The 20,750-nt window shown below is 44.7% G+C and overlaps 2 protein-coding genes across 2 annotated transcripts; one reads left to right on the forward strand and one right to left on the reverse strand.

The window, feature by feature from the left end:
* The first annotated feature begins 9,583 nt into the window (after positions 1-9,583).
* LOC124691468 (transcription factor ILR3-like) lies at positions 9,584-12,148 on the forward strand. The gene is made up of 5 exons (XM_047224745.1): positions 9,584-9,774; positions 10,390-10,452; positions 10,885-10,965; positions 11,064-11,259; positions 11,575-12,148. Exons 1-5 carry the CDS (start codon positions 9,677-9,679, stop codon positions 11,866-11,868), a joined length of 732 nt encoding a protein of 243 aa, XP_047080701.1. The 5' UTR covers positions 9,584-9,676; the 3' UTR covers positions 11,869-12,148.
* A 339-nt stretch (positions 12,149-12,487) lies between these two features.
* Positions 12,488-15,772, reverse strand: LOC124691467 (dehydrogenase/reductase SDR family member FEY-like). The gene is made up of 8 exons (XM_047224744.1): positions 15,370-15,772; positions 14,472-14,592; positions 14,099-14,216; positions 13,853-13,989; positions 13,623-13,724; positions 13,432-13,524; positions 12,912-12,984; positions 12,488-12,824 (listed from the first exon to the last, which is right to left on the reverse strand). The coding sequence occupies exons 1-8, from the start codon at positions 15,675-15,677 to the stop codon at positions 12,559-12,561; spliced, it is 1,218 nt and encodes a 405-aa protein (XP_047080700.1). The 5' UTR covers positions 15,678-15,772; the 3' UTR covers positions 12,488-12,558.
* Between the last annotated feature and the right edge of the window lie 4,978 nt (positions 15,773-20,750).

Raw genomic sequence — 20,750 nt, forward strand, 5'->3', positions numbered from 1 at the left:
CTCCTTCTTTTTTGATTTTGTCGACTCCGTGGATCTCTCTCGTTATCTCTTCCCAAAATACACCTGGTGGGACCGCAAGGCACTCGCGACCCGATGTTTGCCGTAACGTCGGCTTCGTCGTTGCTCAATCTACTAATATGATTTACTTCGCATCCATCGAACAACTTCTCGAGCTCATTGTACACCTCCTTGTATGCCATCATGCTATCATTGACTCGCGTCACATTGGTTCATAACTTGCCGAGCTACCAACTCGTGAATCGCCAAAGATTTTTAATCGAGTTGCTCCGCAGGCTTTCGCCATCTTCATCCCGTGTATGAGAGCCTCATATTCTGCTTCATTGTTAGACGCGTTAGGGAAAGTCATCCGAAGGATGTACTTCAACTTGTCGCCTTCAGGTGATATGAGTACTACTCCTGCGCCAGCCCCTTCTAGTCTCTTGGACCCATCAAAGTTCATAGTCCAGGTTCTCGATAAATCTGGAGGTCCTGTATTTTGCAACTCCATCCACTCTGCGATGAAGTCTGGTAGTATTTGCGACTTTATTGCTTTTCTTTTTTCATACGTGATGTCCCGAGGAGAAAGTTCTATTCCCCAAAGGGAGACACGACCCGTAGCTTCTGGGTTGTTCAGTATATTTGACAAAGGAGCTTCATTGACCACTATGATCGGGTGTGCCGAAAAATAGTGGCGCAATTTTCGTGGTCGTCGTGAACACTCCATATGCTAGCTTTTGGTACCGAGGGTACCTTTGTTTTGAGGGAGACAAGACTTCGCTCACGAAGTATATCGGTCGCTGTACTCCATGGATTTTCCCTTCTTCTTCTCTTTCGACAACTAACACCGTGCTAACCACTTGGGGTGTGGCTGCAATATACGACAGGAGAGGTTCCTTTTCCTTTGGAGCCACCGAGATTGGTGGTGTCGATATTTTTCGCTTCGGATCCTCGAAAGCCCTATCGGCTTCTTCGTTCCACCGGAATTTATCTCCTTGTTTGATTAGCGCATAAAATGGTAACGCTTTTTCTCCTAACTCGGCGACGAATCCGCTCAAAGCCGCTACTCGCCCGGTTAGTCGTCGTATTTCTTTCAACTTCGTTGGCTTCCTCATTGTTACTATGGCTTGTATTTTGTCGGGATTTGCTTCAATCCCTCTTGCTGAAACTAGAAATCCCAGAAGTTCTCCTGCTGGGACGCCAAAAGAACACTTCGTCGGGTTCAGCTTGAGGCAAAATTTGTCGAGATTGTCAAAAGTTTCTTTGAGATCCTCGATCAGCGTTGTCCCCTTTTTTGATGTTATGACGACATCATCGATATATACTTGCACATTTTTCCCGATCTGTGTTGCTAAACACTTCTGCATCATCCTCTCGATATGTTGCTCCCGCATTTTTTAGACCAAAGGGCATTGTCTTGTAGCAAAACACGCCGTAAGGTGTAATAAACGCTGTTTTGGCTTCATCATCTTCTTTTAATCTGATCTGGTTATAACCGTAGTATGCATCCAAAAAGGAAAGACGTTCACAGACTGCCGTGGAGTCGATGATTTGATCGATCCTTGGGAGGGGGAAGTGATCCTTAGGGCAATGTTTGTTGAGACACGTGAAGTCGACGCACATGCGAAGGACTCGTCGTGTTTTTCTTCGGCACCATCACCGGGTTAGCTACCCATGTGGCTTCGTAGATATCTCTCTGATAAAACCAGCTTCTTCTAGTCGATTTATTTCTGATAGCATGGATTTGCGGTTTGGTTCCGAAAAACGCCGCAAAGGTTGTCTGATTGGTTTCGATGTTGGATCCAAATTTAGGTGGTGCTCGGCAAGTTCCCCAGGTACTCCCGGCATGTCACCTGGACACCATGCGAAGATTTTCCAGCTTCTCACGGAGGAACTCGACGAGCGCGCTTTCCTATGCGATATCCATGTTGTTTGCAATGGATGTCGTCTTTTTGGATCCGTCGGGTGAATCCGCACCTCCTTAGAATTTTTCTCTCGTGTTGAAAGTTGATTCTTTGTTTGGCCTTCCAACGTCCGGCGTGACGTCGTAATCAGTCATGCTTTTCGACGCCAAGTATTCAGCCTGCATCCCGAAGGTTTCTGATAACCGATGGAAATCTTTGTCGCATTTATCAGCTAAGGCGAAACTCCCTTTGACCGTGATTGGTCCCTTGGGTCCAGGCAATCTCCATAACAGGTATGTATAGTGTGGTACTGCCATAAACCTAGCATATGCTGGTCGTCCCAACAAGGCGTGGTATTGCGATGGAAAATCTACGACTTCAAACTCCAATTTCTCGATTCTATAATTTTCTCGGGTTCCAAACTGAACGTCGAGGTTGATCTTTCCCAATGGGTAACTTGGTTTTTCTGGTGTGATGCCGTGGAACCTTGTGTCCGTTGGCTTCAGGTTTGCTAAGGATATGTTCATCTTCCTCAATGTATCCGCATACATAAGGTTTAAGCTGCTGCCACCATCTATGAATACTCGGGAAACATCAAAGCCCGCGATAACTCGCCGGCGAATAAGTGCTGACTCGCCTCGGTCGAGGAACTTGTCGCGGATGATCTCGCTATTGTGAAGCCAATATCTTGTCCCGACCAATTAAGGTACTCAACTCGTTGGTGGAGGCATTTTCTCTGCCATGAACACCTGTCGTGAGATTACTTTTTGAGCTCTATTGGACGGCCTTCCCTTCGAATCATCGACACCTGCTCCGTTGGAGTTAGGATCAACATAGGGCGGTGGTGCAGAGTGCTGCCGCTATTCCGAGCCGGTGTCGATTGTCCTCTCGTAATCGCGGGAGGTGGCGGTAGATGAACTTCGCTCCTAGGCTCCCGAGGGTTTCTTTGTGCTGCTCGTGCGTGAGCGTTTTCTGCACATCTGAACATTGCTTGAAAATTTCGACAATCTTTCTGTAAGTGCCTCGACTTGTCTTTTCCATTGCCGTCGAGGAAGAAGTGCATCCGGCACGGTCCGTTCAGCATTTCTTCGGGAGACACAAAAGGTCGTGGAAACCTTGGCCCACTATTTTGCCTCGTTGCGGGAGTCGTCCCTATTATCGCTTCGCTGCTCATTGCTTCTCCGATAATCGTCTCTCGTTGCTTCCTCCTGTATTTGCCCGAAATCCCGCCGAAATTTGCCCCGGGGCGTCATAATTCGAATACCGCCGAGGAAATCGTCGCCTCGCCCGATAATTTCGACCACGGTCCTCTTCTGGCGACCTGTGTCGTTTATTGTGGACAGCGTCTTCTCCGTCCGCCCATCTATTTGCTATCTCCATCAACGCGGATACTGTTTTTGGATTGGTCCTTCCCAAATCCTCGACAAAATCTCCGCGCCTGATTCCTGCGACAAACGCATCGATTGCTCTCTCGTCAGATATATTTTCTGCCGAGTTTTTTATGATGTTCCACCTTTGGATGTATTTTCTCATTGACTCATCTGGCTTTTGTCGACACGCCCTCAGCTCTTCTAACGACGCAGGCTTCTTGCATGTGGATCTGAAGTTCTTGACGAATACGTCCTCGAAACTTTCCCAGCTGTCGATGGATCCTGGCGGGAGTTTTTTTATCCAAGATCGTGCGGCTCCACTTAAGTGCACCTGAATACTTTGCATCGCGGTTGCTCTAGTTCCTCCAGTTAGCTTCACCGTCTCGAGGTAATCGATTAGCCAGTCCTCCGGATCTTGCAGGCCGTCGAACTTTTTGAAGTGATCGGGTAACTTGAATCCTGAGGGGACTCGAGTTTTTCGGACTCTTCTCGTGAAGCACGGTAGACCGCACATATCCTCGTCATTAAGCTCCGGGGACTGCCGATGATCCCTTCTGCTTTGCCTCGCTCTATCGACCCTTGCTTGTGCTCCTGTATCTCTTGCTCCACTTGGTCCTTCCGGAGCTGCCGCCGTTGCTGCTGCAGGTCGTGGACTATTTTGCCTTGCCGCTTCTTCGGGAGGCGTTGCTACGAACGCCGTCCCCATAGCTCCAACCCTCGCTAACGCCATATTGTATAATGTTTCCCTTGGATCTCCCGGGGGTGGTCTGGATGCAAGGATGTAAGCTTGTGTCGCCATATACCCAGCTTACGGTGTCTTAGGGATAATATTTCCTCTTGTATCTATCGTCATAAAAGACATGTCGAGGTTTTGAATCAAGTGCTCTCTTTCGCTTCGGGTATGTGTTGTAACCTTGATCTTCCTCTCGTTCCGAGCCTCTCTCGTGGCTATCACCCGAAACTCTAGATTGTCCACTTAGATCTGCCCTTCTCCCGCTGGATGCGAAGCTGCCTCCTTTCTCCTGTTCAACTCTCGCTCGTCTCGTTTTTCTATTTCTCGGGCGATTCGTGCGAGCATATATTGATAAGCTTGCAGTTCTTGAGTCTGTAGCTGTCGTCGTCATTGGTTCCGAACCATCTATGGCTTTTGCCGCTCTATCCCAGTGCTGCTCGTGGAAGTTGAACTCGACGCGTGGTGTGGGCCCGACATATTTAGTGCCCATACCTCTCCTTAAATCTGAGGGATCGACAAAAGGATTTCCCAACTCGTCGAAAGCCTCCGATGTTTCCTCTTGATTTTCGATAGCATAAATCTGATGATATTTTGTACTCAGATCTATGTTGGGTTCGGTGACATCATTGTTGAGATTGATGAAGACCTTGCCCATTGTGAGAGATTTGTCGACGAAGTCGTAACTGTCGACATCGCTTGAGCCATCGCTTATATATGAGTCCGCAGATGACTCAAACGATGCGTTGCTGAAGATCTTGGCGAGTTTCTCTCTTACTCTGATGCTGACGTAACGTGTTGCCGAAGTTTCTTCTTCTGACTCAGTTGACGATGTATAGCTTGAAAAATCAGAATCGACCGCCGACGATCCCGACGAAATCGGAATTTCGACACGATACGACCCTTCCTTCTCGACGCGAAAGTGGAACCTTCCGAACGTCATCTCCAAGGGCTCCGCCAGATACGCATATGCATCCAAACGGGAGGGTGGGTGAGGAACAAAATCAACAAGACCAGCAGCGATCTGTTTACCTCGATCCATAGTGTTGCTTCCGGTTGACGATGTCGAAGATCTTGAACGTGCCATCGAGATCGGATCCTTACGCCTCTAATTCCCACAGTACGGCGCCAATTGACAAGGGATTAACTTATCAATGCCTATGGATTGTAGGCTAGGGTTTAGTTAGAAGTAGAGGGCAAGTAGATCTCGAAGGTTTCAGCCGAAAAGTACTCGACGAATATGAAAACTAGGGTTTGCAGACAATGATTCGATGATCTCTTCGTCCCTCGACTCCCCCTTTATATAAGAGGTGGAGCCGAGGGTTTCGTTTTGTACAAGTTACAGAGTCCGGGACGGTTTCTAACTCATCCCGCCGGATTACAAATAACACTTCCTATTACAACTCTATCTTTTCCTTTAACACATCTTGGGCTTCCGAATCTTCTTATTCTTCGGGTAATGGGCCTTCAATAAACCCCGGGTACTATATTCGGCAGGCCCATTTGGGATGCCTATGTCAGCAGGTGCTGCCGCTATTCTGAGCTGATGTCGATTTTCATCTGTAATCGCGGGAGGAGGTGGCAAGTGAATCTCACTCCTAGGTCCTTGAGGATTTCACGTGCGCCGCCCGAGCATTTGCATGTCCCGCCCATCTTAACATTGCCTCGGAAGTTTCGGCAATCCTTTTGCAAGTGTCCTGACTGTCTTTTTCCATTGCTGTCGAGAAAGAAGTGCATTTGCACGGCCCGTTCATCATCTCTTCGGGGGACACAAAAGGTCTCTGGAACCTTGGCCCGGTGTTTTGCCTATTGTTTCGGGAGTCATCTCTATTATCGCATCGCTGTTCGTTGCTCCTCTGGTAATCATCTCTGTTGTTTCCTCCAGTGTTTGCTTGAAAGCTAGCCGAAATTTGCCCAGGAGTATCATAAGTCGAGTACTGCCGCGGAAATCATCGCCTACTTTGATAATTTCGGCCGCGGTCCTCCTCTGGTGATCTATGCCGTTTGTTGTGAACGGCATCTTCTCCATCTGCCCATCTGTTTGCAATCTCCATTAATGCGGATACTGTCTTTGGATTGGTCTCCGCCCAAGTCCTCGACAAAATCTCCTCGCCGGATTCCTGCGACAAACGCGTCTATTGCCCTCTCGTCGGATATATTCTCTCGCTGAGTTTTTAATGATGTTCCATCTTTGGATATACTTTCTCATTGGTTCTTCCGGCTTTTGTCGACATGACCTCAACTCCTCTAGCGATGCGGGTTTTTGCGAGTGTGGAGCGAATTTCTTGACGAAAACGTCCTCAAAACCGTCCCAGCTGTCGATAGATCCCGGAGGAAGTTTCTTTATCCGAGGATCGCGCGGCTCCACTCGGGTGTATCCGAATACTTTGCATAGCTGTTGCTCCGGTCCCCCCGTGAGCTTCACCGTTTCTAGGCAATCGACTAGCCAATCCTCTGGATCTTGCAGGCCGTCGAATTTCTTGAAACTATCGGGCAATTTGAATCCCGAAGGGACTCGAGTTTTTCGGACTCTCCTTGTGAAGCATGGTAAACCGCACATGTCCTCGTCGTTTATTTCTCGGAGAATGCCGATGTTCTCTTCTATTTTGCCGTGCTCTGTCCACCCTTGCTTGTGCTCGTTGTGTCTCTTGCTCCACTTGTTCCTTCGGGAGCCGCTCGCTCTGTTGCCGCAGGTCGTGGACTATTTTGCCTTGCTGTTCCTTCGGGAGGTGTCGGCGCAAATGCCGTCCCCATGGCTCCAACTCCTGCCATTGCCATGTTGTACAGTGCTTCCCTTGGATTTCCTGGAGGTGGCCTTGATGCGAGGATAAAGGCCTGTGTCGCCATATACCCAGCTTCTGGTGTCTTGGGGATGATGTTTCCTCTCGTGTCTATCGACATAAAAGACATGTCGAGGTTTTGAACCAAGTAGTCTCTTTCTCCTTCGGGTATGTTTTGCAGCCTTGATCTTGCTCGTTCCGAGCTTTTCCGTGGCTATCTCCCGAAGTTCCGGATTGTCGACTTAACTCCGCTCTTCGCTCGCTTGAAGCGGAGGCTGCCTCCTTTCTTCTATTTAAAGCAGCTGTCTGTTTTTCCAGCCTCCCTTGCGGCTCGTGCGAGCCTATATTGATATGCTTGCAACTCTGCTCGGCGTGGCTGTTGTAGCCATTGGTTCTCGAGCCATCCATAGCTCTTGCGGCTCTATCCCATGCTGCTCGCGGGAGTTGAACTCTATCGCGAGGCTCGGTCCGACGTATTCTATCGCCTAGACCTTGTCGTAGATTAGAGGGATCGACGTATGGATTTCCCGGATCGTCAAAAGCCTCGGATGTTTCCTCTTGATCGCGACTTGGCTCTCCGATGGCATAAATCCGATGGTACTTTGTATTCGGATCCGTGCTATGTTTGGTGACACCATCATAAAGATTGGCGAAGACCTTGCCCACTGTGGTGGATTTGTCGATGAAATCGAAGTCGTCGACGCTCGCTCGAGTCATCGCTTCTATAGGAGTCCGCGGATGACTCGAAGGGCATGTCGCTGAAGATCTTGGCGAGCTTTTCGCTTGCCCTGGTGCTGATGAAGCGTGGCGATGAAGTCTCTACTTCGCCTGACTCGATTGACGATGTTGAGTTCGAAAAATCGGAATCGACCGCCGACAATCCCGACGAAATCGGAATTTCGAGACGATACGTTCCCTCTTTCTCGACGCGGAAGTGGAACTTTCCAAACGTCATCTCCATGGGCTCCTCCAAATACGCATATGCATCCAAACGGGAGGGCGGGTGAGGAACAAAATCAACGAGACCAGTTTCGATCTGTTTACCTCTGTCCATGATGTTGCTTGCTACTGATGGAGTCGACGATCTTGAACGTGCCATCGAGATCAGCTCCTTGTCGCCTCTAGATCCCACAGACGACGCCAATTGACAAGGGATTAACTTGTCAATGCCTACGGATTGTAGACTAGGGTTTAGTTAGATGTAGAGGGCAAGTAGATCTCGAAGGTTTCAGCCGAAAAGTACTCGACGAATATAAAACTAGGGTTGTGTTGACGAGAAATTCGATCCTCTCTTTGTCCCTCGACTCCCTTATATAGGAGGCGGAGCCGAGGGATTCGTAATACACAAGTTACAGAGTCCGGGGGGGGTTTCCAACCCATCCCGCAAGATTACAAACGATGACTCCTATTACAACTCTAGCTTTCCTTAATAATATCTTGGGCTTCCGAATCTTCTTATTCTTCGGGTAATGGGCCTTCAGTAAACCCCGTGTACCATATTCGGCAGGTCCATTGGGTATGCCTATGTCAGTTGGTAACTTCTTTTGCATACGAAACCAATATGATATAATTTTTGAGGCATATAAATTATATTTAGTTGACCAAATTAATGATCAAAGTTTTTCTTGAAACACGTAATAGACTTATAAATCATAAATCGGTATGGAGGGAGTAGGTTAACTGATGACGTCTTTCCAGGATGAGCCAGAGATCTTGCTGATTAAGGAGAGCACAGGTTTGCCCGGCTTCGGTGACGGTGCGACAAGGATGGCGACGTGCCTTCGACTCGCGTCAGTGTTTGTAGTCGTCGCTAGGTGGTCGTAAGACCTACATGTAATTTTTGTTACTTTTGGATCTGTTTATACTGCTATTGATGATTATTAATAAATCGGCAAAATTTTCGCCAAAAAAAAGAAGCATGTTGATTTGGATGCTGGGTGCAGCCGACTCGAGAGGGTTGCACATGATATATACAACTAGTTTAGTTGGCGTTTTAGATTAACATGATAGTGCAGAGCATATGATTTTCTTTTGTTGCTTTCTTTCGATAATTGATTCGGTGACTCATGATGTATTTCAATGTAAGAATCATATTTTTAATAATACGATTAAAGCTGCCTGCATCGCATGGATGCGGGCATGTTGCTCCATTTGAAAAACATTGTACCCTAAAGCATTTTCTAAGTTAATGGACCCAAATATTTGATCACATGGGTAAACAGAGCTTGGCTCTGGTGGTTAGGTCCCTTGTGGTGGAACCAGCCCACCCAAGTTTAAGTCCTAGACTTGGCATGGGTGTTTGCATTTACCTGGATTTATTCTAGGATTTAACCGGCGCTATGCTTTCAGTGGTAGGTGACGTGCCCGTCAACAGCGAGGCGGCAACCTCAAAATATGCCGGCTCAGTCCCTCGGAGATGCTCATAGGGTATGGTGTGCGTGCGTTCATAGGGGTGTTTGCACGTGCATGTTTGTGAGCGTCTACGTTGTACTGTGTTCTAAAAATGTGTGCGTTCATAGGGGTGAGTGTATGCGCGTGTATGTGAGCGTCTGCGTTTGTACTGTGTTTCTCAAAAAAAAAAAAAAAAAAAAAAATTTGATCACATGAAAACAAACTACATGATGAGCATGCATCAACGGGGCTCACAAGCCACACGCAATCCATCCTACACCACCAGTTCCTCTTCTTCACTTGCTACTACTCGGATAGCACCTCCAAAGATCCCAAAATCCCAGAAACGACCTTCTCTCCGGCGACTAGCTAGAGAGCATCCAAGGTGCTATCTGCAAAATCCGCACTCCTCCCCTTCCCCAGCCTCTAGCCCCGCCTCCCCAGCCAACCCTAGCCCCGGCAGCGGATTCCTCGGGCAGGCGGGTCGGATCCCCCGACGCCGCGATGATTGAGGGCTGCGGCGGCGGAGATCCGGTCGAAGATTTCCTCATCGGAGGCGCCGGCGACGACGGGGAGGACCTCGCCGCCTTCTGCGACGGAGGGTACGGACACCGCACCAAAGAACCGATTTTGTCTTTCTAGCTCTGCGTATTGCACCAGATTGCATTAGTTTTTTGTGATTTCGTGTACGGAAGTTTTGTAGTCTCGAGGTCGCTGTCGCCGTAGATTTCTTTATTATCTGCGGACTGCGGGCGGCGTTGAACGCGTGGCAGTTCTTGCTGTTCGAACCCCCCTGCATCTGCGCGCTACATGGCTTGAAATTTTGGAGTGTAATCGATCTGTACCTTTTGTTGATGCGAAATCTGGGTCTCCTGTGTGTGATTGTTACCCATGAACCACTGGTGTACCCGTGCTGCAAATCTGAAGATATTGGTGAACATCTGAGTGCCGACATTGTCAGTGCCTTCTAGGCGAGCCTGCCGATAGTGATCAGTGGTTTTTTGTGCCTTCACTTAGCAATGCACGACGTTGTGCTCAGTGTTAGGTGGTATACCGTCACAGGGCTCATCGCTCGGTCTGTATGCGGCAGTGATGTGCATAGATATGATAGTAAATATTGGTTTATTAGCACAAACTGTTGAAATATGAGCGGCAAAAGCGGCTACAATGCCCTTTCATATTTTTGTGCTTGTACCTGACTGCTGTTCATTTGACAGACTTGGGATTGAGGATGTAAGTGGAGATGCATGCGGTCTTGAGCATTCTAATTTGGGTAAAAGGTGCCAGTCTTACTCTTCTGTTTTTTCTTCCATATGCTAAAGTGCTATCTTTAATTACATTCTTCTTAACTATGGAAAAGTTTCTTTTTGAGTTGTATTTTGGCATTTCATACCCTTGCTATTTGTTTAATACCGATGATGCTCTCTAGGTTCAGTATCCAGTGGTATAATTGAAGATATAATGCACTTAAGAATTGAGAGCATATAAATTGTTTCATTACTGGTTGTTCTGAATTGGGCTGATGGCATAATGCTGAAAATTTTGTTCCATTGTATTTAAACACTATTGCAACCCATTACAAATGCCAATGGTGCATTGACACAGTCGGCATACTCCAGTTTGTAACATACTATGCAATGTCCTGCCTGATATATTTCCCTAGTTAGCACCATTCCGGAATTTTCAGTACTGAGAAATTTCATTTCGTGCAGAGGTAGAGATGAGCCATCTTCATCTGGTCCAAAGTCCAAAGCTTGCCGTGAGAAAATGCGGAGGGATAAACTGAATGATAGGTATGGGCATCTTGCAATATGTACCCCTAATGTTAAACCATCCCTTCCTGTGTTCCCTATCTGTATGAAGTATGAACTGTCACTTATTTTAATTGCAGGTTTCTTGAATTATGTGCTGTTATGAATTCTGGCCAGCACGGGTCTGCCGAAGTATGTTCAGCGAGCAAGCAAGCTAAGTTGGATAAAGCAAGTATCTTGAGTGATGCAGCTCGTATGTTGACACAACTCAGAGGTGAGACAGAAAAGCTTAAAGAATCAAATGAGAATCTACGAGAGGCAATCAAGGACCTTAAGGTATCTTGTTCCCATAACACGAGTTAAACAAGCAAGTAGTTCTAATGCATTCTTAGCTGCCCCCAGTTTTATTAGTGTGCAAGATTGGCTGGCCACTAATTAAATTGCTCCCTCCGGTCCATATTAGTTGTCGCTAATTATGGATGTATCTAGAACTAAAATGTGTCTAGATACATCCATATTAGCAACAAGTAATATGGATCGGAGGGAGTACTAGATTTTTCATCTTTCATTAATTCCCTGACTTCCCACACATCTGAGAATGCTAGATTTTACTAAATTTGTTCTTGTACAAATGGCTCTATAATTTTCCAGGTAGAGAAGAATGAGCTCCGAGATGAGAAGGTGAGCCTGAAGGCTGAAAAAGAGAAGCTGGAACAGCAAATCAAGGCAGCAAGTGTTGCTCCTACAGGATTTATTCCTCACATGCCTCATCCAGCAGCATTCCACCCCGCTGCATTTCCTCCATTTGCACCACCTTACCAAGTTCCAACCAACAAAGGCGCTCCAATGCCTGCTGCGTTCCCTGGAATGGCAATGTGGCACTGGCTGCCCCCGACTGCCGTGGACACAACCCAAGATCCAAAGCTTTGGCCGCCGAATGCCTAAGTGCGACGGAGGTGGGATGCTGACTAACGCTGCCACTCGCCCATTGGCAAGTCAGGACGTCTGTTAGATCCCTTGAGATGAAAGGAAGCTCGTGATTGTTGTTCTTGTATGCATAGCTGTTGTTTTGGGCAGCTCTGTTAGGGTCCCTTATCCCGTATAGGGGTGATACCTGTAATTAATCTGAATCTTAACCCTCTTGCTTGGCCAATCTTTCATTGCTCCCATGTCTCTTGTATGAGTATAATAGTATAAGTATGGAAGAGCACTGATTTATTTCTTATGTTTGTACTTAAGACAGTGTCTTTTAGTGTTGACTTTGGCAATACCTCTTTTGTTTATATAGAGTTGAACATGCGAGCACTTGCATAATAATGTGTTTATGTTATAAATTTGATTGCCACATTATCCTTGACTTCAGAACTGATCTTTGAAAATATACATTTTTTCATAAAGATTTCTCATTAATTCCCAGGCAGTACTATAATGGCCACCAAAATATGTTTTTACAACACAAAACTCTACAATTCTATTACCCGTAACAAGCACACAGATGCATAGGAACAAGTGCGGACTTGTTGCAGTCTATACCTCTTGGTATAACAAAGGTACTCCAAGAAATGAATTAGATCAGGCTGATCATGCGTTTTGAGATATCCATCCTATTTATTTGTATGGCAGTACATATCCTCCCTATTCCGACTTCTCTGCTCCGTAATGGCACTGAACCGATTCACCCGCGATGAGCTTCTCCAGAGCATCGGATGGGAGGCCGATCATCTCGAGCGTCTTTTCCCAGACAAGGTGTGATGTATCGAGGTTGTGTGCTTCTTCCGAGGCATTCATTGGATTGCAGTCATAGTTAATGCATGCACAGACAGGCCAGTCTTCGGACTTCAATGTCTCGCAGTATTCCGGAACTTGGGGGTCAGATGCTGCAAACAATGTACTTCTTGATCCTGCGTTACATGGGCGATGAAGTATATTAGGAGATGCAGACATTGTTAACTGACAGAAGGCAATACACAAAAGATTCAGGGACTCACCTTCTTGAGCATCAAATATGAAGTAGGGAATGAGACCATATCCAGCTACAAGAATCTTAGGGAGGTCCCGCGCCTGTGTCATGCCATGGGTGATTAAGTCAATATCCAGGGAGTAAACAAACATAGGGAGAGCAGAGTGAGTTTATAGATGTATCATGGTCCATCAGAATGATCAATAGGAATTATCCGGTAGGGACAGTAGAGTTGATACTGGGAATAGATTGAACAAATTTTCTCACAACATATATTGTGAGATGCACCTTTGTACTGGAGAGATAATTTTCATCTGTCGTTGTGTTTCAACCGCTCAGTTGATAATGTTATCTAATCCTTCCTATATTTCTACAATGCAGATGGTTTCGATGTATGCCATTTTCTTCTCCAAACGCAAAGAGCCAAGTACACAACAATAAATAGGTAAAAAGAACACTTCACAGTTTCACCTTCTGAAATAAAATAAAGGACATGATAAACTGACAATGAATGAAATTGGAGAGGAGGGTGGTGGTGGCACACTCACAACATTTGTGTGGACAATCCCAGGAGAGGTGCAAACAATATGGACACCAGCCTCTGCAGGAATTCTCTTATGAAATATGCTGCTAAATTTTACCTGAGTATGAGATGAGAACTCAGAACAAAGTAACATTAAACAAGATGCATAAAAAGCTTAGACAATGATATTCCACTTGCAATGAAACATGACGATACCTGTGCTAACTTGCTATTTGAGTATCCCAACCAACTTCTGTACTTGTGCTTTCCAGATGTAAGGTTCATATCTTCAGCATCTACAAAACCTAGTGTGTGCATCTGAAATCGAACACAAGCATGTTAGATGTTGCAAGTGTACGGAGAAGGTTGACAATACGATAACGACTTGAAGATTGAAATGAGTAGTTCCTGTTAGTAGAAGGAACTGGTAATGATGGAAAACTCACGACTGAATTGACATTTATAATTCTGCTTGGGGAGCCCCTGATAAGGGAAGGTAGAAGCAACATTGCTAGTAAAGCTGGTGCAAGATGGTTCACGTGCATATGTTGTTCATATCCATCCTTTGAAAAACGCTGAGGCTCTACAGGGGAGGGAAAGGTCAGTTATTTCCATATAATTATCTACTTCACTACTCAGCAAATTGGATCAATTTAAAGGCTAAAGTCAAAATAATCAGGTTCCATACACACCTCCTATAGCGAAAATGCCAGCATTGTTGATCAATACATGTAGGGGTGCCATACGGGCATTCCAAGCATCAGCAAATTTTACAACTGAGTCTAGGGAGATCAAATCCAGCTCCATTACCTTCAGATGAATATTCAAAAACAGTGTCAGATAGTCTGCAGTTAAATCGCACTTCAACAATTAAGATATGCAATTGCAACATATTTCCTTTCGTCCTCAATGTGAATAAATCCATATACAACACACTTGGAAGTTGGAACTCAACAAGAACCAACAAAAATCAGAAACTCTAAACCTATGTCTATATATCAAACGAGGAAGAGCAAAAGGATAAAATGTCAGCACACTCAAATCCATCCATTCATCAACAATTACCTCAACATTAAGTGGCATGGAACATTCTGATTTTTCATTCTGCCATTTCTGGATCAGCTCATGTGCCGTCTTGGGTCTCCTAACTGCCATCACAACATGGGCCCCTGCTTGTGCGAGTTGCCTGGTTTGATCATGAGGCCAAAGACATACTCAATATTAGTTTCAGAGCAAGATATCAGCCTCTTGTTTGGAGCTTTGCACATTTTCCAAAATCCTAATACTTTCTACAATGTAGGATATGACGCAAATCTACTGAGGCAAACATCACATGGCTCCATGCAAAATCCCCATTGCAGTGAAATAGAGAATAACTAGAAGACTAAGATCTCCCCGTGCTGACTGGTGAGCAAAGAAAGAGAGCCTTTGCAGAACAGCATAGGTTTGCCTCAAATGAGTGAAATCAGGTAACAATTTGACTGGTACGGCACAGTCAGATTTGTGAAGTATTTGCTCTCATGTATTAGCACGGTCTAACAATGTACTCACTAGCATGTGCATGTAAGAGAACCGTGCCATGGCATACTGGTAGGGCGAAAACGTCAATCGATTCAACTATATATTCATGGTGTTCACTTAAGAAGCATCAGGCCATGCTTGTTCTCCGCATTACGCCAACAATCCGTGATTTATCAAACCTACTCTTTTCTTTTGGTTGTAAAAAAAGACTACCAGCCTTAGGGTCCAAAACAACCATAACACTGAGGTCAGACACACTCGACATAGTATTAATGTGCGTAGCAGTCTTTTGGCACACTGTATTGTTGGAATACAGTTACACATGTTGCTAGTTGGAATTCAGAAACTAGACCTAAGACTAAGCAGCAATTCCGGAGTGAATTAGCTTAATAACAGTTAGGAGATCCCATCTATAGAGTTGTGGGCAGGCGAAAGAAGACACCTTGCGATCTCGAGGCCGATGCCGCTGGTGGCGCCGGTGACGATGATGGAGACGCCGTCGAGCGGGGGCAGCTCGAGCGGGTTGGCGAGGTGGCTGGCGGCGATCCGCTGGAAGAAGAACTCTCCCACGGCGGCGAGCCACCCGCGGCTCCACTCCAGCCACCCCAGCGCCTCCTTCCTGCCCCCGCCCCCACGCTCCGCCGCCTCCTCGACCCCGCCGCCGCCGCCGGACGAGGTGCCCGCCCTGGCACGCTCCTCCTCCCCGCTGGCGTCCCCCGCGGCGCGACGCTGGCGCAGGTCGCCGGCCATGTCGGAGGAGGGAATCTTTCCTTGGTGGAAGAGCGACAGGCGGCAGAGGTGCTTGCGCGATGGAGATCTGTACTCTAGTGAACTGGCAGCTGTGGCCTCTGTCTCTTCCCTTTGGAGTTTGGACGATTCACTTTGAAACCTGTCACTATTATAGTACGAGTACTCCTCTTGCCTTGATTAGTGATCGTTGGAGACCGTATTTGGTACAGTATCACGACTCCTAATGCTCGATGCTAGTTTCTTTTCTGATGTGACACTGCAGTTAAGTAGGCAATGCAGTTTTAAGTAGAAAAGAGAGTAATCGGTGTGGACAAATGGAGCTCGGGATGCATGGAGTCCTTTTTTTGAAAAATTTAGAAAAACATTGTGAAGATTTAGAAAGAGTCTGAAATGAACACCTAGATGTAGATAATGTTGTATGTTGCCAACTTGCCAAATCTCAACTCAAAAGATACTTCATATTCAGGGCATAAAATCTGACATCTAAAGTAGTGAACAGTTTAAATTTTCAAACCACTCAAATCTATTAGATTGTCATTTCTGTGTGTTGCCCTGAATATAAGGCATTTCAAGTGAGATTTTGCAAGTTGATAAAGTACAACATTGTCTATATCTAGGCCTTTTCAGTTTTTTTTTAAACGTTAAGATACTGGTTTCAAATTTTGAAAAGTATGAGGCCAAATTAGTACAGAAAAATACATTCTCACTATGATACAACCCTAAAAAACAATGCATTGTATGATTTTCTCTTAAAATACATGCTACCTAGGTTAACGCGCTAAGAGGCAATGCATTGGAGAAGGCCATATCTCCTTGTATATATGAAACCCCTACACTACAGGGTAATGTGGTTGGGCCATGGAGGAAGACTCGATGTAGACATTTCCAATGGTCCAACCTCCTAAAGCTGCAAATGGGTGCCGAGCTAGACGAGACGAGATGGCGACACATCTAATTGATAACTAGCAGTAGCGGAGCCAGCAGCAAAATCATGTAGGCGCATCTTAATAGCAGATACCAATTTATAAATATATACAAAATGAAGCGGTTTCAAGAAAAGTTATGGGGTTATAACACAAACACACGCTTGGATGAACCGTTCGTCTCTATTTTCCTTTGAGCGAATATCATTTTTCGTCTTACGCGTTTATTGTTGCGGCGACTTAGCTTCACCGACAACGTTGGATGCTCACTTTTTACCAGATAAAACATGTTTTCCACTCTTCACTGGTGTCATTGGCGATGAATCAAATGTGGCTAACCCCTTTGTTGCTATGGTTCTAAGTTCTCCAACACTCTTCACATATGAATGCGGCAAACTGGAGATTGCGATTGGGGTTTATGAAACATGGGGGCTGAATTAGATTTTCATTCATATTCATCTTGCATGTATGTTTTAGGTTAAGGGATGCTAGATTTGGATTTGCATAGGGATTTTTAATCTGATGATGCTAGATTTGGGTTTGGGTAGGAAAATTGCTCGTATCATACTTATAGATAATGATCTTAGTCCGACGATGAAATGTTTTGGTTTCCTTTGATGATTTTGGCCGGAAGATTGCACAATGGTAGTGCTTCATATGGAGGAGCATCTAGAGGTGTAGTGTGAAAAATATTTTGGTCGTGATCGAGCAAGCATGGCCAACACCCTTTTGGTCCACCTAGTCTATAAAGAGCGCGTTCTATGAATCGTGGGTCCAATTGACGAGGTTCCATGCAGGAATGTTGTAGCGGAGAGAAAAAGAGGGAGAAAGAGACCCACCTCCCAAGATCGGACACTTCAGTGATTCCATTTAGCCATCGTGGTTCTATGTGCATACAGACAAGGACTACATGCACTAGTAGAAAAGGGCCTATAATCTCGGTTTATAAGAGCCTTTAGTCCCGGTTTTAGAACCGGGACCAACCATCCGGGACTAAAGGCTCTTCCCTTTAGTCCCGGTTGTAAAACAAACCGGGACTAAAGGTCCCGCCACGTGGGCTGCTGGCGCGCGTCAAGAAAATGACCTTTAGTCCCGGTCTGTAACACCAACCGGGACTAAAGGTTATTTGTTAATTTTTTTAATCCATTTTGTTACGCCCAATTATTTTTCGCTCCTCCTTTTTTTTCTATTTTTTTAGAATTTCTAGTATTTCAATTATTTAACTAGTTTAGTCTCTAACTACACTTAATCTCTAACTACGTTTATAATCTCTAGTCAAATTACTTATCTGTGGTCCAACTTCCCGCTCGGTCACCCATCCTCTCACTACTCCAAAGACTAGCACGCTTAACTTTCAAGTTCCTTTCCCATCCCGCTTCCAAGTGCTTCGCGCGCATGTTGTGATAATAGTATCATATCAATCCTATTAACATGTTGGTCGATGTCACACTTATTTATTGTTCGAATTCCAAATAATTATTTTAATAAACAAACCTAATAACGTAATAACATGCTGGGATAATTATATTATAATTTTATTTTTTAAAAAATATTAATTTTTAAATTGTATTATAATTGTTTTTTAATACTATTAAAATTTTAATTTTTTTTGCCAAACTTTGAAAATCTAAAAAATTGGCTAACTTTATGGTAATGTTTATGCATGATGAAATTATTAATTTATGCATGATGAAATTATTAATTTATAAAATTTAAAAATATAAATCCTGAATTTCTGGTAAAAACTAAAATCTTCCTGCTTTCATATTTTCATTTGGAATTTTGAGAATCTAAAAATTAGCTAACCGGGTAAACCCCGGTGAATTCGGATGTAAATTTTTCCCAGGATTTTTTTGATATATTATACGTTTTTTTCGACGTCGTATGCAAAAGTTATTGCGGTTTAACCATTTTTCAAAACTTTTTTGCAAAAAAGTGAAAATTCAAATTTGTTAATTTTCCCTAATAGTAGGTTGCATAACATACAAGAGTCTGAAAACATTTTATTTTTTTGAATTTTCTATCATTTTCTTTTCTATTTTACAGTATTAAAAAAGGCGATCCACGGTAGGGGGTGTGTGGAGGTGCGTGGGGAGCCAAATACGAACCGGGACTAAAGGCTTTTGCCCCAGAGACCCCCCCTTTAGTCCCAGTTGGTATTACGAACCGGGACAAAAGACCCCAAACGGACCGGGACCAAAGGGTTTCCACGATGAACCGGGACCAGTACCCCTCATTGGACCCGGTTTGGTTCAAAACCGGGACTGTTGCTTCCAGGGGATTGGGACGAAAGGCCTGTTCTCCATTAGTGATGATGGTCATCCTAGAAGACTTCAAGAACCATTGACCCCATTGTCAAGGGTTTGATACCCATATCGTTCCGCTCACGACCTCTAGAAAATGCACATAGCCTGGAGATCATGGAAGATCTTCAAGGTCAAGGGCGATTTGATGATGAAGTGAGGATCTATGATGTTGAGAACTCCACGTAGAGGGTGGTCAGTTACCATGATCATCCTGCCTCCTCTCCTCATGATAAGTAGGGTCATGTTTTGGCGTCTTGGCTTTTGCGTCCCGGGTTTGAAACCCCTAATCTCAGTGTGATGTGAGTTTTGATGATTGTTCAACTAGTGTGTATGCAGTCATTCCCATGATGTTGTGATATGTGACTATGTATTAAGACAGTATGGTAATAAGGTCACTATATATCTTACAATTGGCGATAACGTTCAGATGTAGGCAACCAAACACTATTTGATTGCAACGTTCAGATGGCGCTTGTAACCTAAGAAGTTCTTTTGTTTGCGTTTTATTAAGAAGATGGGAGCTCTGACAAAGTCTACAAACTCCGTGATAACTTTAGGACAAGGTAATAATTCCAGGACCTGTTGTGAACCCTCCGCTACATAGAGCTCCGTTTCATCAACTCCTTGAAAACGAACTGTAACACCATCCGCTCCGCGAGCGCTGTCTAGGAGTAGAGAGGATCATCCGAACCTTAGACCTTAGTTGGACCAAATTGTATATTTTTGCATAGACATGCATGGCAAATGAGGAGAGAGAAAATAAAAGAAGCAGGAGTAGAGAGGATCATCCGAACCTTAGACCTTAGTTGGACCAAATTGTATATTTTTGCATAGACATGCAGGGCAAATGAGGAGAGAGAAAATAAAAGAAGTTGAAGGTGTCCAGGTAGAATATTGAACTTTGGCAAAGTAAATCCCATTTCCTAATTAGCTCCTATGGTGGATGTGAGTTCAGGGAAAATAGCATGCATAAACCTCGTGTAAAATTAATAACAGAAACTCGTATATAGATGGGTGTAGGAAAAAAAATGATGTATGCGCTAAAAATAATAATGGCTTCGCCCGGGTTCCAACCTCAGACCTTCAGTGTGTTAGACTGACGTGATAACCAACTACACCACGAAACCAGTTTGCCAAAATTACTATTGTACTATATATCATATAAGTACTTAGATAGATTTCTGCAACCTCATCCATCAACTGAACCTGAGATTCGATCAAACCAGGAGTGTTTTCTCACACCAGAAACTATTGCTGTTGATAACAATAGAGAGTATTACGTCATATATTCATGATAAATCTCCATCAGAGCAAACCAAGAACCAGTTGTCTGTTGGCGACGGATCAGGTATATGTTACCATTGTATATCTTTGCAACTGTTCATTGAGTTACTGACGTCTCTCAAGCTTACAAACCTGAGTTGTTAATGTTCTAGCTTCGCATCCAAAAGTCCAACTAAAACTTCAAAACATGGCCGTGAAATCATTTCTCTCTTTCTTCCTCTCTTTCTAGATTCCGATATTTGTTAGGTGATAGCATCTTGTTCTCTGTATGCTGCCTTTTATAATATGGTGGTGGATGCATCTGTTCATGGATCAAAGGCTATTCATTAATCATCTATCGTGTCCATGGACAGAGACCATGTGCAGGTTTCATTCCGAGTCAATTTAATCTTCTTCTGACATTTTAGTGCTCGAGTTTATGAAACTTCAATTTTAGGGTTTAGGGTCATTGCAAAATACTAGTCCGCATGGTGCTCATTCAGAAGAAATAAAGATGGTTAGTTAGAAAAAGAAAAAAAGTGTGTGCCCCTTATTATTAGACTAGTGCATGTGCACGTATA

The sequence above is a fragment of the Lolium rigidum genome, chromosome 2 (genome assembly GCF_022539505.1).
Source record: "Lolium rigidum isolate FL_2022 chromosome 2, APGP_CSIRO_Lrig_0.1, whole genome shotgun sequence".
NCBI lineage: Eukaryota > Viridiplantae > Streptophyta > Magnoliopsida > Poales > Poaceae > Lolium > Lolium rigidum.